General features: G+C 41.4%; 1 protein-coding gene across 6 annotated transcripts in view; it reads left to right on the top strand.

Moving 5' to 3' along the window:
* Positions 1-13,477, top strand: part of nadkb (NAD kinase b) — a 52,933-nt gene that overhangs the window by 24,523 nt on the left and 14,933 nt on the right. For all 6 annotated transcript variants that reach the window (XM_041216841.1, XM_041216827.1, XM_041216846.1 and 3 more), the window contains 4 exons: positions 1,197-1,326; positions 7,754-7,862; positions 8,386-8,471; positions 13,335-13,437. In XM_041216841.1, coding sequence (XP_041072775.1) covers positions 1,197-1,326; positions 7,754-7,862; positions 8,386-8,471; positions 13,335-13,437 — 428 coding nt within the window. The remainder of the gene's footprint in view (positions 1-1,196; positions 1,327-7,753; positions 7,863-8,385; positions 8,472-13,334; positions 13,438-13,477) is intronic.

Here is a 13,477-nt window from a genome sequence, read left to right as displayed (position 1 = left end):
AGGTTGGTAGATGAAGGAAAAGGAGTTGAATGCACAGGGAAGGTAAATGACCCCTATTGTCTTTTGTGTGTCAAGAATAGCCAATTGAGCAGGGTGCGGGAGTGTGTAATGGTGCCAATTGAACCATACCCCATCATGAACCAATCCTTAGCCTGCCGCTTGGCAACATCGTCTGAAAGCACAGCATCAATTTCCACATGTATGCTCAAGACACACAACCATATCTGACCACCCCATCTCTCTCACATTCTTTGCTTTTTTTAGTTGTTGACTGTTTGTCTGGCATCCAGTACTTGATAAGGAAAAGTTTCCTCCAACTAATTATTGGTTAGAACATCTCCATTCTGGCACAAACTCCATTCCCTGGCTGCTGACTACACCCTGACTGCATATCTGTACGGTCACCAGGACCACCTATTTCTAACTCTATAACGTTGCCCGACTCATGCCCCTGACTTGACTTAACTGCTGCCGAAGAGGGTCTTCTATACCTTTCTTCCCTCTAGACTTGACTATTCTAACACACAATCCTGACCAGCTGGCATTTTCCACACACTGTAAACTTGAGGTCATCCAAAGTTTGATGTCAAAGCCCTAACTTGCACCAAGGGCCTTTCAACCATCAATACTGTATTCGTTGACCTACACTGAGTCCCAGTTAAGCAATGCTTTGATTTTAAAATTCTTATCTTTGTTTTTTTACATCATTTTCTGACCTTGCTACCCCCTGACCTTAACCTCTTCCAGGCCTACATCCCTCACATCTCTCCTCCATTTCGGGCCTCTTGCACATCTGTGATTTTAATTGCACCACATTGTCTTCAGCTGCCAAAGTCCTAAGCTCTGGAATTCCCCCTTTAAACTTCTGCTATTCTCTACCTCTCTCCTTTTTAATGTGTTCTTTAAAAGTTACCTCTAACCAATCTTTTGGTAATATTTCCTTATGTGACTCAGTGTCAAATGTTGTTTGACATTGCTCCTGTGAAGCTTTTTGGGGTGTCTTACAGCATTAAATACACTATGTAAACGCAAGCTGAATCAGTACCTTCAGGAGAGGGGTAAAAAATGTTTATAAAGTCATGGGTACCTTGTTATTGTGGTGGAATATGGTCTTTATATCCATGTGGGATCCTCCAGTTTGTTGAAAGGCTTCATTTTATTTAGTTCTAATTTTATTTAGTTCTAATTCTGTTTAGGCATATTCAGGATCCAACTAGTCAAAGGCTGACTTGGGACAAGCCACCGACAAATGTACTGGTCATCAAAAAAGTCAAGGATGAAGCACTTTTGGAGCCATTCAAAGAATTATGTACCTTCCTCATTGAGGTGAGACAGACACTTGATATGTTATCATACCTTTTGGTGGCGGGTTAGTACTGAACATTATTTTACTGTAATAAAAACATAAAATGCTGGAAGCGCTCGGGTCGGACAGCATCTGTGGAGAGAGAAAGTGTTACTGTTTCTGGTTTATGACTTTTCTTCAGAACTGGAATAAGTTGGAAATGTAATAGGTTTTAAGCAAGCATAGAGGAAGAAAAAGTAGGTGGGGGAAAGAACCAATGGGAAGCTGTGATATAGTGAAAGACAGGAGAGATTAAATGATGAGGGATAATGGTGCAAGGCAAAGTATGTTAATGGGACAAATAAAGAAACAAAGGATGGGAGTGAAGGAGGTGTAAATGGCTATAGCTGAATCTTTACCAGTAGCTGCTGCCTGAAAAAATCTGGGAGCAGAGGTCATGATGAAATTGAACTTGGCAGGCCATAAAGTGCCAAATCGAAAGATGAAGTACCTGCTTCCTGAGTTTACATTGAGCTTCATTGGAACACTGCAGGAGCCAAGAACAGAGGTCAGGGCACTCCTTTCAGGTGCAGCAGCACTTCACTTGCACCTCCTTCAATTTGGCCTACTGTATTCATTGCTCCCAATGTGGTTTCCTCTACAGTGGGGTGACCACTTTGCGGAACACCTCCAATCTGCCCACAAGCATGACCCAGACCTTCCTGTTGCTTTCCATTTCAACATGCCATCCTGCTCTCATGGCCACCTGTTTGTGCTTGGTCTGCTGCAGTGTTCCAGTGAAGCCCAACGCAAACTGGAGGAACAGCACCTCATCTTCCGATTAGGCACTTTACAGCCTTCTGAACTTAACATTGAGTTCAACAACTTCAGATCATGAACTCTGTCCTCTATCCTCACCCCTTTTTTAATCCTCTGCTTTTCTGCATTCATTTTTATTTTTTATCCACTTATTTTTATTTTTATTAATTTATCCATGATTTTATCCCTTTTTTTATCCCCCCCCCTTCTATCCCATTTTCTTTCCTTTTTCCCGCCTCTCCATCCCCAAAAGCACTATCTGTTACTTGTTCCATGTTTTTCTTACATACAATGCTACCCTTGTTCTGCTATTATCACACTCTGCCTTCATACCTTTACGCCACTATCAGTGCCTTTTTTTAGCCTTTATTACTGCCATAATCACTCCCTTTTATCCTTTAGTTCATGACATCTTTGTCAATCTCTCCTTAGCCCCCAACTATTGCTGGCCTTCTATCTAGATTCACCTGCTCCACCCCCACTTAAACAGTATAAATTTCATCACATTTGCACTTCTCTTCACCTCTGAAGAAGTATCATATGGACTCGAAATGTTAACTCTGTTTCTCTCTGCACAGATGCTACTAGACCTGCTGGGTTTTTCCAGCATTTTCTGTTTTTGCTTGTGACAGAGGTCAGAGTGAGTGTGATGGAGAATTAAAATGACAGGGTCAGGTTGCGGACTGAGTAAAGGTGTTGTGCTGAGTCCTTTGCCAATGTGTGTTTTTCTCTCCAGTGTTAAAGAGACCATATTATAAACAACATATACAGGATGCTAAATTGAAAGAAGTCCAAGTTAGTCATTGTTTCATCTGGCCAGAGTGGGCTCCTGGATGGTGGGAAGAAAGGAGGCTAATGGACATGCAGGTGTAGCATCCCCTTTGCTTGCATGAGAAGGTGGGTTGGGAAGGGGGAGGGTGCGGTGTTGCGGGTAATTGAGGAGTGGAGCAAGCTGTTATGGCTTGTTCTCCTCGGAATGCTGAAAGGGGAAGGGAAGATGTGTTTTTGGTGGTGGCATCATGTTGGAAATGGTGGAAGGGTTGAATGTGGAAGTTGTGTGGTGGAAATTGATAGTGTGAACCTTTTTGTGTTTCTGAGCGGAAAGGGAAGAGGTGAAAACAGATATGTGACAAATGGAATGAACATGTTGAGTCGATTCCTTGGTTAAGGAAAAAGCTAGGTGTATTGGAAACACTGGCATGTAAGGTGGCACAGTTAGAACAGATGCAACAGAAATTAAGAAACTTGGAGAACGGAATAGAAGTGGGTGTGAAGAAGTACTGCCAAGGTAGCTGTGGGAGTCATTGAGCTTACAATATTTATTTGTGGACAGCTTAGCCCTAGAAATAGTGATAGAAAAGCCAAGGAAGGGAAGAGTTTGAGATGGACCATGTAATGGCAAGGGAAGGAAATTGGAAACAAAGTTGATGAAATTTTCTGGGAAATGGCACTGATTATTGTAATCAGTGCACTGGGAAAAAGAGGTGAGGGAGAGGACCCGCATAGGATTAGAACAAACACTGATCCACATATCCCATGAAAAGGCAGGCATAGCAAGGATTCATATGGGTTCCCAATATCTTTTATTTGAAGGAAGTGATGTCAAAGGAGTTGTTGCTTACTATAAGAGCAAGTTCAGCCAACCAGAGGACAACATTCCCTCTAACTTTGTTTGGAGTGTGCCACCCTTTTAAATTTTATGTGGCTGTTCATGTGTTAAAGGGTGGTCTACATAATGATTTTCAGGTTGCTCAACAGTTACGCAGCTTAAGAAAGAGCATTGGTAGAGGAGAATGGTGAGCAGGTAAGGACTTGTTATGCCTCTGTTCGGTTGGAGATGATATAGAGAGTTTGGACACATATATGGTGAAAAGAGATGTTTAGTGCCAGGAAACTGGAAACAATAGAAAAGGCTCAAGGAACTAAATGATTTTCTCCTGTGCTTTTGTATTTCTGAGTGACGGAGGGCATCTGAAGATTGTGGATTTAGGTGGGAAGAGACTGAACCAGGGGAGTCTGGACGGGAAGAAATCAGTTCTGTGGGGCAGGCTGAAATGATGTCTACTTGGGAAGGAGGTGGAAGCAGACTCTGAGATTGGGGGACTGAGGTAGGAAGCTGTGAAGGGAGATCTCCAGTGGAGATAAGGTCAGTGACAGTCTTGGAAACTATGCTCGGTGGTAGGATCATGGGAATTTTTTTTTAATCATTCCTGGGAAGTGGCCATTCCTGGCTGGACAAGCATTTATTGCTCCATCCCTAATTGCCCTTGAGAAGGTGGTGGTGAGCTGCCTTTTGAACCACTGCTGTCCATGTGGCATAGGTACCCACAGTGTTGTTAGTGTTCCAGGATTTTGACCCAGTGACAGTGAAGGATCGGTGATATATTTCCAAGTCAAGATGGTGAGTGATTTGGAGGGGAACTTCCAGGTGGTGGTGTTCCCATGTGTCTGCTGCCCTTGTCCTTCTAGATGGTAGCGGTCATGAGTTTGGAAGATACTAAGGAACATTAGTGAGTTTGTGCAGTGCATTTTTAGATGGTACATGCTGCTATCACTGTGTGTCAGTGGTGGAGGGAGTGAATGTTTGTGGATGTGGTATCAATCAAACAGCTGCTTTGTCCTGGATGGTGTCAAGCTTCTTGAGTGTTGTTAGACTCATCCAGGCAAGTGGAGAGTGTTCCATCACGCTCCTCACTGCCTTGTAGATGGTGGACAGGCTTTGGGGAGTTGGGGAGAGTTACTCATCGCAAGATTCTTAGCCTCTGACCCTGCTTTTGTAGCCACAGTATTTATATGGCTAGTCCATTTCAGTTTCTGGTCAATGGTAACCTCCGGGATGTTGATAGTTGGAGATTCGGCGAATGCAATACTATTGAGTGTCAAGGGGCAATGTTAGGAAGTAGTGCTAGAGAGCTGGGGTTGGAGCCTGAGCAAGGTAGAGATTGGTCCACCAAGCAAAAACAGCACCAGCCTTGGTAGCAGTTTTAATGACACTTCTAGGGATTGAGAACCTGAGAATGGAGTGCAGCAAGTTCTGAGGGGATATGTTAGTGAGTGAGGGGAGCAGAGAAATTGATTGCTGCTTTCACACTGGCAGTTCCTAATCACAGAATCACAGAATTTTAATGGCACAGAAGGAGGCCATTTGGCCCATCGTGTCCTGGCTCGCCAAATGAGCATTATGACCTAGAGTCATTGCCCTGCCTTTTCCCTGTACCCCTGTGCATTGTTTCCAGTCAAATAATCATCTAATTCCCTCTTGAATGCTTTGATTGAACCTTCCTCCACTACACTTCCAGGCAGTGCAGCCCAGACCTGAGCCACTCATTGTGTGAAAAAATATTTTCTCACATTTACTTCTTTTGCAAATCACTTCAAATCTGTGCCCCCTCATTCTTGATCTTTTTTTTACTAGCAGGAACAGCTTCTTATCTACTCTGTCCAGTCCCCTCATGATTTTGAACATCTCTATCAAATCTCCTCTGAGCCCTCTCGTCTCCAAGGAGAACAGTCCCAACCTTCTCCAATCTATCCTCATAGCTGAAGTTTCTCATCCCTGGAACCATTCTTGTAAACCTCTTCTGCACTCTCTCCAATTTGTTCACATCCTTCCTATAACGTGGAGCCCAGAACTATACATAATATTCCAGCTGAGGTCTAACAAGTGTCTTATATAAATTCAGTATAACCTCTTTGCTCTTGTACTCTATGCCCCTATTAATAAAGCCCAGGATACTATATGCTTTATTAACTGCTTTTTCCAACTGTCCTGCCACCTTCAATGATCTATGCACATATACACCCAGGTCTTTCTGTTCCTGCACCCCCTTCAGAATTTCACCTCTTATGTGATATTGTCTGTCCATGTTCTTCCTACCAAAATGCATCACCTCACTTCTCCACATTGAATTTCATCTACCACCTATCTGCCCAGTTCACCATCTTGTCTATGTCCTCTTGACATTCTACACTGTCATCCTCGCAGTTCGCAACAATCCCAAGCTTTGTATCATCCGCAAACTTTGAAATCATCCCCTGCACACCAAGGCCTAAATCAGTAAAATGTATCAGGGAAAAAAAGGTCCCAATACTGACCCCTGGGGAACTCCACTACAAACTTTCCTCCAGCCCAAAAAATATCCATTGATCATTACTGTCTGCTTATTTTTCAGCCAATTTTGTATTCACGTTGCTACTGTCCCTTTTATTCCATGAAAGGATCCAGAGAGGTTAAGGGGCCAGATGGAGGGGTCCAAGAATTAGGAAGATAAGAGAAAGGTCTGCTATGTGTGGGCAAGATTCCTGGCCAAAGGTATGGGTATGGAAGCAAAGAGGATGGAAGAATTGAGTTTTGTGTCAAGCTTGAAATTGATTGAGGTGGAGTGCAAGGTGAAGCTGAGGCCTTTGCTGAGGACTTTACTATCCTGTTTGTAGTGCTGGATTAATATGGAGCACAACTGCCCTGATTATTATGACAGGTTAATATGAAACACTTACTAGTCTGTTTATGGTGGCATGTCAGTAGGAAGCACTACTTTTTAAATTAAACATCAACTACAGGACTGTGGTGAAACCTGATACTTGTTACCTTATTTTAGTTAGTGCTCCTTTGAATCTTGCCACAACAAATGATTAGGAAAAGAATAGTAGTAGTTCAGATACCAGCACCAAGCTAATTGAGATGTCCTCATGGGTTTCATCAATTGTTGACTTAGTAATTCAGAAAGTGGTATGATGCTGAGAGACTGATTCAATTTGCATGTGGTTGACAGTTCCTTGTTGAGAGATCAGATCCAGGAAAATCCAGGAAGGTTTTAGCTATGCTTTTCTAGGATCTAATAAATACCTTTTCATTTAATTGGGCAAACTTGAAAAATCCTACGAAGGCAGTCGTTTGAAATCTCGTGCAAGTTGCCAGTCAGTACTTGTCAGTTTTGTTCCCTGGGAATATAGGCACTGGAACAGATCATTCAGTCCCCTCCAGCCTGTTCTTCCATTCGGTTAGATCATGGCTTATCTGCTCCTTGACTCCATTTATTTGTCTTTTTTCCATATCCCTTGAGGCTGATTTCAAACATATGTGCATTCTGACAGCTTATGAAAAATCTTCATGAAAAGAGAATGTCCTTCCAGCAATGAGAAGATTTATTTTGTGAATTTAAACTTCTTTTGAGGATAATAGCTATTTTTCAGTGATTTGCACATTTCCCTTGGGCACCATGATGTTTGAGAAACAACAGATTTCTGACTATACAAAGTGATTTTGCTGGGTTTTTTTGTAATCTTGCCAAATGAAACCAGAATACTACATATCACAGCACAAATGATGGCACTCTCCAGAGAACTTATTACCAGTCTCTACTGTTTGCAGATCTGCCATCATAAGTAGATTAGAATCCAACTGACACAACAGTGTTGCTGTGTTGCAAAGCAAGATGGTACAGGTGAGTTACATTTGGAGGAATAATAACCTGCGTATGGGTTTAAATGGTACACTTGTTCCCCTCCCAGCTTCGCACACTTATGAATAGACCTTGCTGCAAAGTGTTCCATGGCAGCATTTGTTCACAGCAAGGGAACTGGACGGAATTGTTGGCTTTACAAGTGAATTGTGCTTTTTTTCATATTTTCTTTTTCCTCTTGACCCAGGAGAAGCACTTGGTAGTGTTTGTTGAGAAGAAGGTGGTAGATGACGCAGCACTCGCTAAAGATACAAACTTTGAACCCATCAGGCAGCAGCTCAGCCCTTTTCGAGAAGGTGAGATGGGAGAAGAAGGTAACTTCACTGTTGTAGACTACCATGATGAGCAGGTCTATAAATGCTGTTGTAGACTACCATGCTGAGCAGGTCTGTAAATGCTGGAAGTGCACACCAGACCAGTCATCCCATGAAAAGAGAAAAGCTAGGGTAATTATTGAGGTGTGAGGAAGAGTCTACCTGAGAAGAGAGAAATTCTGTGTAGAGACCCTTTTCTGAAAACCCAGTGTTACCTGAACTGTTGGCCTAACTTTCCCTTATTCAGCCGCTAATGGCCTCTACCGTGTAATTTCTCGATTGGCTATTGTATCAAGAAGTCGATGAACTTTGAACTTTTAATTTGTACTCCATACGGTGTTCCTCATCTATTTCTGAATATCGGTCTGACCCTGTGCTAAAAATGTAATTGGAAGACAAGAAATGACCCTGTAAATTGTTCGGACATTTTTCAGGTATTGCCATCTTATTTCTGAAATAACAGCTGGAATGAGAGATTAACTTACCCATTTTGTTTAAATCTCAGGTTACGACGAGTTGTCTGGCTGCATAGACCTAATCATTTGTCTGGGTGGTGACGGCACACTGCTATATGCCTCCTCGCTCTTCCAGGTATCAGGCCATTCTTCTCTGAAATGTTTGTGGCTCTTTTATTTTAGCATTTTATCACAAGACTCAGTAAAGCTAGATTAAAGTGCAAGTGTCTCTACTGATGCATGCAAATAATCAAGAAATTCAGAAGCTCACCATAGTTACTGGGAAATCTTGTGTTTGGTGTCTGGACAATTTGTGTGCACTCTGGCTAGTGTGCAAGTAAAGTGATCTATATTTGAGAAGTTCCCTATCTTTGTACCTAAAGACTCCAGGGGAAAAGACTATGACCCACTTTTAGAAGCTTCAGCACTTACTTCATACTCCAGTGAACTTCAAGTTTTGAATTCAGTCTATGCTGACTGTTCCAAGGTATGCTACAATGGCACACAGACAAGGAATGGGGACTTGTGAGAGGGGAGCAGTGTCGGAGGGATCGTGAAGAATGGTAGCATTGGGTCAGGAGGAAGATGTGTTCTCTGGTGTTGGAACTTTTTCCCTTTGTCTCTCAGCTGGATTTAAAAGGAAATGAGAATGGCTGAGAGAAAGTTTACTCATTCTGATTACCATTGTAGTCCCTCGATGAGATGGGATTCATTTCCAAACTACTGGACATAATTACTGCATGTATTTTTAAAAAGTTGTAAAGTTGTGCAGTTCATCTCCAGGTAGCCAGCTAGTGAAGGATAGTACTGGGGCCAGTCTTCACTCATCCTTATTTCATTTCGAGAATTAAACATTACAAATTTACACCTCTGAACTTAACCACCTCACAGTATCAATAGGTGTCACTTTATATGTGCTCTACTGAAGCCCAGTTAATGCTCACCACCTGCATATAATTAAACACAATTAATATACAATTAACACGCACCACCAAAGACCCATGTTCCAGCAGTGTTAAAAGTCCCCTATGTACAGACTGTTTTCAATTCATTTCTGATTCTTGCACCATAAAGATGAGCTTCTTTGAAGTAGTGAGTCATCCTCTGGTCCTCATCATGAATTGGTTCCCTTCTTTGCCAGTGTCCTGATGGTATTGACTCCTTTGTCATTTTGGTTGCATGACCACACTCTTTCAGCCATGTTTACTTAGACAGGGATTAGCAGTAAGCCACTCAACTCAGACCTATGTTCTCGCAACTGAGTGGGACCCTCTCCTTACCTGACATCCGGCTATATGTGATGTTTCCAACAGGAGTCGCCAGATGACTTGGCTGATTGACCCTCCTTAAACTTAATGCATTGCCTACTGTACCACCCCAGGTTTTCGAACGGGTGCAGCTATCAGCAAGATAATTCATATGAATAGTGATAAAAGATAATAAATGATCTGTTAGACTAAAAGGTATAGTCTACAGATCACCTGATCGTGGAAGGGAAGAAGAAATATGCAGACCTGTTAGGGAATTGAGTAAAAAACAGAATAATAATCATGGATTTTAATTACCCTGATATTAATGGACAGAATAGGTATGTAAAGGCAATAAGGGAATGGAATATGTTCAGGACTCCTTTCTAAGCCAATATGTTAAAAGCCCAACCAGGGAAGAAATGCTATTGGATCTAGTAATGGGAATGAAGCAGAGCAATAGAAGTAGGGGAACATCCCGGTTACAGTGACCATAATATAATATGCTTTAAGATGATTATAATGAAGGACATATACGTATGAGTAAAAACAAGTTAATAGATTGGAGAAAAGCTGATTGAGAAGCTGAGAATAGAACTTGGGGGAAAATAAAATGGGCAACTATGTTGGCAACAGTTATGTAGAACAGTAATGGGAGATATTTAGAAGTGTTCAGTGGAGTGCAGGGAGAATATATTTTACTAAAAGGAAAGAACAAACTAAACACTACTGGGGCATTGTGAATAAATAAAGACATAAGGGAACAACTGAGGGTCAAGAAAGAGGCATACATTAAGTACATAGACATCAGAGGAGAGCCTCAGAGAAAATACAAAAAGGTTAGAAGTCAAAAAAAAAAAGAATTTTTTAAAAAAACTTTATAATGGCAGATCTGCAGACATTAGGGACTGGTAATAAGTTCTCTGGAAGGCAAAGAGGAACTATGAAATTAAATTATCAAGGAACATAAACACAATAGTAAAATATTTTACATGCACATCAACAAAAAAGGCTGTGATGGGAATAGGACCAAGGATTTGACAGGATCTTCTCACAGGTAGCGTGAGAGAGAGAGGAGAAATATTAAAGAAAAATTCCACTTCGGTATTTACCAGGAACAGGTGGACATGACATTGAATGATGCAATGAGTAATGAGATAAGTACAATTAAAAATGAAAAAAAGGATGTGTTGAATAAGCTGAACAAACTCAGAGGTTAAAGATAAAGCCGTTTGTCTGGATGGATGGCATTCACATATTTTTAAAGAATCTAGGGAAGAGATAGCAGAGGCATTACTATTCATAATTAATAATACATTAAAAAAAGATATGGTGCCAGAGGACTAGTGGATAGCTAATGCCATTCATTTTTAAGAAGGGGAACCGAACAAGTCCAGGGGAGTTATGGATCAGTCAGTTCAACATCAGTGGTAGGAAAAATAATGGAATCCTTACAAAAGGAGAGAATAGAAAAATCATTTAAAAATGAGGAAAATCACAATGAATAATCAGCGTGGATTTCAAAAGCGAAAAGCTTGCTGACTAACCTTACTTAAATTTTTGAGGAATTGGGATTGTGGTGGATGTAATTTATCTGGATTTTCAAAAAGTGCCCTATAAATCAATGAATAAGGTCAGAGAAGGCAAATTCAGGGGATAGGTGGTAGAATGGATTGCTAGCTGGCCTCAAGCCACAAAGCAGAGTGCGCTAATAAAGGATAGGTATTCAGAGTGGCAGAAGGTGGGTAGTGGTGTCCCACATGGATCTGTGCTGAGACCAGTGCTATTCACAATTTACTTTAACATTTTGATGCCATAAATTATTGGGGATGAATGTCAGGAAAGGATTGACAGGCTGAGTCTCTTTTCTCTTGAAAAAAGAAGGCTGAATAGTGACCTTATAGAGGCCTTTAAAATGATAAGTTTTGATAGAGTGGATTTTTATGATCCCAGCTGATGTTACTACTGGACAAGCCAGATCTTTGGGTGGAACCTGGCTTGATGGATCCTAAATTTGAGTTTTTCTTTAGAAACATGGGGGTGCGGCTACTGAACAGTCACGGAAGTCAGCTAATGAACTTTTAACAAAAGAATAAAACATTTATTAAACGAGAAAAGATGAACTATATTACAACATTCATTCACCCCCTAGCTATACTTTTACGGATATATACATATTTGTAAGGTTAACACAAGTTATAAAAATTTCATTACACTCTAATATTCACAGTAAGTACACAGCCCATGTAAGCCAGTAGGCGACCTGCATTCTGAAACCAAGTGACAGATGTCACCCCAAACAGGTGCTATGACCCCCCTCAACAACGCCCCCTCCCAGATGCTTGTCACACTGAGAGTCCAACTGGTCTCACTGAACTCTGTCTTTCACACGAGGGTTTGCAATCTCCATTCTCCAAGAACTTGCTTTGGAACCTTCTCTCAAATGACACTTTCTCTCAGATACCTTCCACAAAGTTCCACCTCAGGGTTTTGAACCCTCCTTCCAATAGTCCTCTCCCCTAGATTGCTACAGGCATTCAAGCTTGGTCTTCCATGCACTCTCTCAGAAACTCAGCTGTGCCAACAGAACACCACTGCCTCTCAGGCCCATAATGGGTCACCAAGCTTTGGCTGTCTCCTTGGATCTTCTGGCTTCTTACAAGCCTATTTTGCTTTAAGTCTGCCTTCTGCAGCTTTCTCATTTTCTGCTTGGAGCCTTCCTCTGCTCTTAACTCTTAACTTCACTTAACAGGACCTTTTCCAGATTCCTGTTCTTTTCCTTTGACTAGAAGGTTCTCTTGGGACTTTATATTTTTGTCCCACTCACTGGTTTCTGGGACCTTCTCCTGTTATGGGAAATCTGCTCTCTGTAGTTCCCTCTCCCTGTCCAACTCCTCCTGGCTCCTGGTTTCAACTGAACTGAAACTACTTTTCTGTTTTTTGTGTCTCTGCGGATCCCTCTCTCTAGACCCCTGTTGCTAGGCAACAGCATAGTTTTTCTACTTTGTTTTTAACTTCCCTTCAAGAGTCTTAAAATCTCATTTAGAATGGAGGCACCTTTTAAAGTGAAACCAAAACTCAAGTTCCCCCTTTTCTTAACACATACCGAGGTACAAATTAAACTTAAACTTAAAGCTTATTCCTAACACCCACAAATATAAATATAACATACTTAAACTATCTCTTCCTAAAAATATAGAGAGAAAGTTGTTACTTATGGATTATAGCCTATGATCATCAAGAGACCCAATAAGGAATTGGGAAGAAACCTCTTCACCCAAGGAGTGGTAAGAATGTGGAACTCTACCACAGGAAGTGGTCGAAGTGAATAGTATAGTTGCATTTAAGGGGACACTAGACAAGCATATGAAGGCAAAGGGAAGAGATGTGGATGAGAGAAGATGGGAGGAGGCTCAAATGGAGCATGAACACTTGTATGGATTGGTAGGGCAGAATGGCTTGTTTGTGTCTTATATCTTATATAACCCTACATCCTATATAATCCTATATACAGCAGACCCAGAGATGAGATGAGGAAAACACCCACTGGTAGAGAACTTTGGGAATCAGAAGTCCAAAATCATCTGTTTTCCCAGTGCTGCTGAAAATTTGCACTGTGATATAACTGACTGATGTCATGCGGGTGCTCATGGGTCCTGGATGAAAGCAGATGTGGAGTTATTTTTTTATTACACTCAGTATGAACGTGGAAGCTCAATTTTATATGGCTAACTGTACTGTGGTTTTTCCAGACCAGCGTCCCTCCTGTCATGGCATTTCACCTTGGCTCACTTGGATTTCTCACACCTTTCAAATTTGAGTCTTACAGAACAGAAGTGACTAATGTGATTGAAGGTAAGAATGGAATGTCTTGGAACCTTTTTTTCTGTGTGGA

The sequence above is a fragment of the Carcharodon carcharias genome, chromosome 2 (assembly GCF_017639515.1).
Source record: "Carcharodon carcharias isolate sCarCar2 chromosome 2, sCarCar2.pri, whole genome shotgun sequence".
Classification (NCBI taxonomy): domain Eukaryota; kingdom Metazoa; phylum Chordata; class Chondrichthyes; order Lamniformes; family Lamnidae; genus Carcharodon; species Carcharodon carcharias.
Note: the sequence above shows the minus strand (reverse complement) of the source record. Positions and strands in the feature narration are given on the sequence as shown.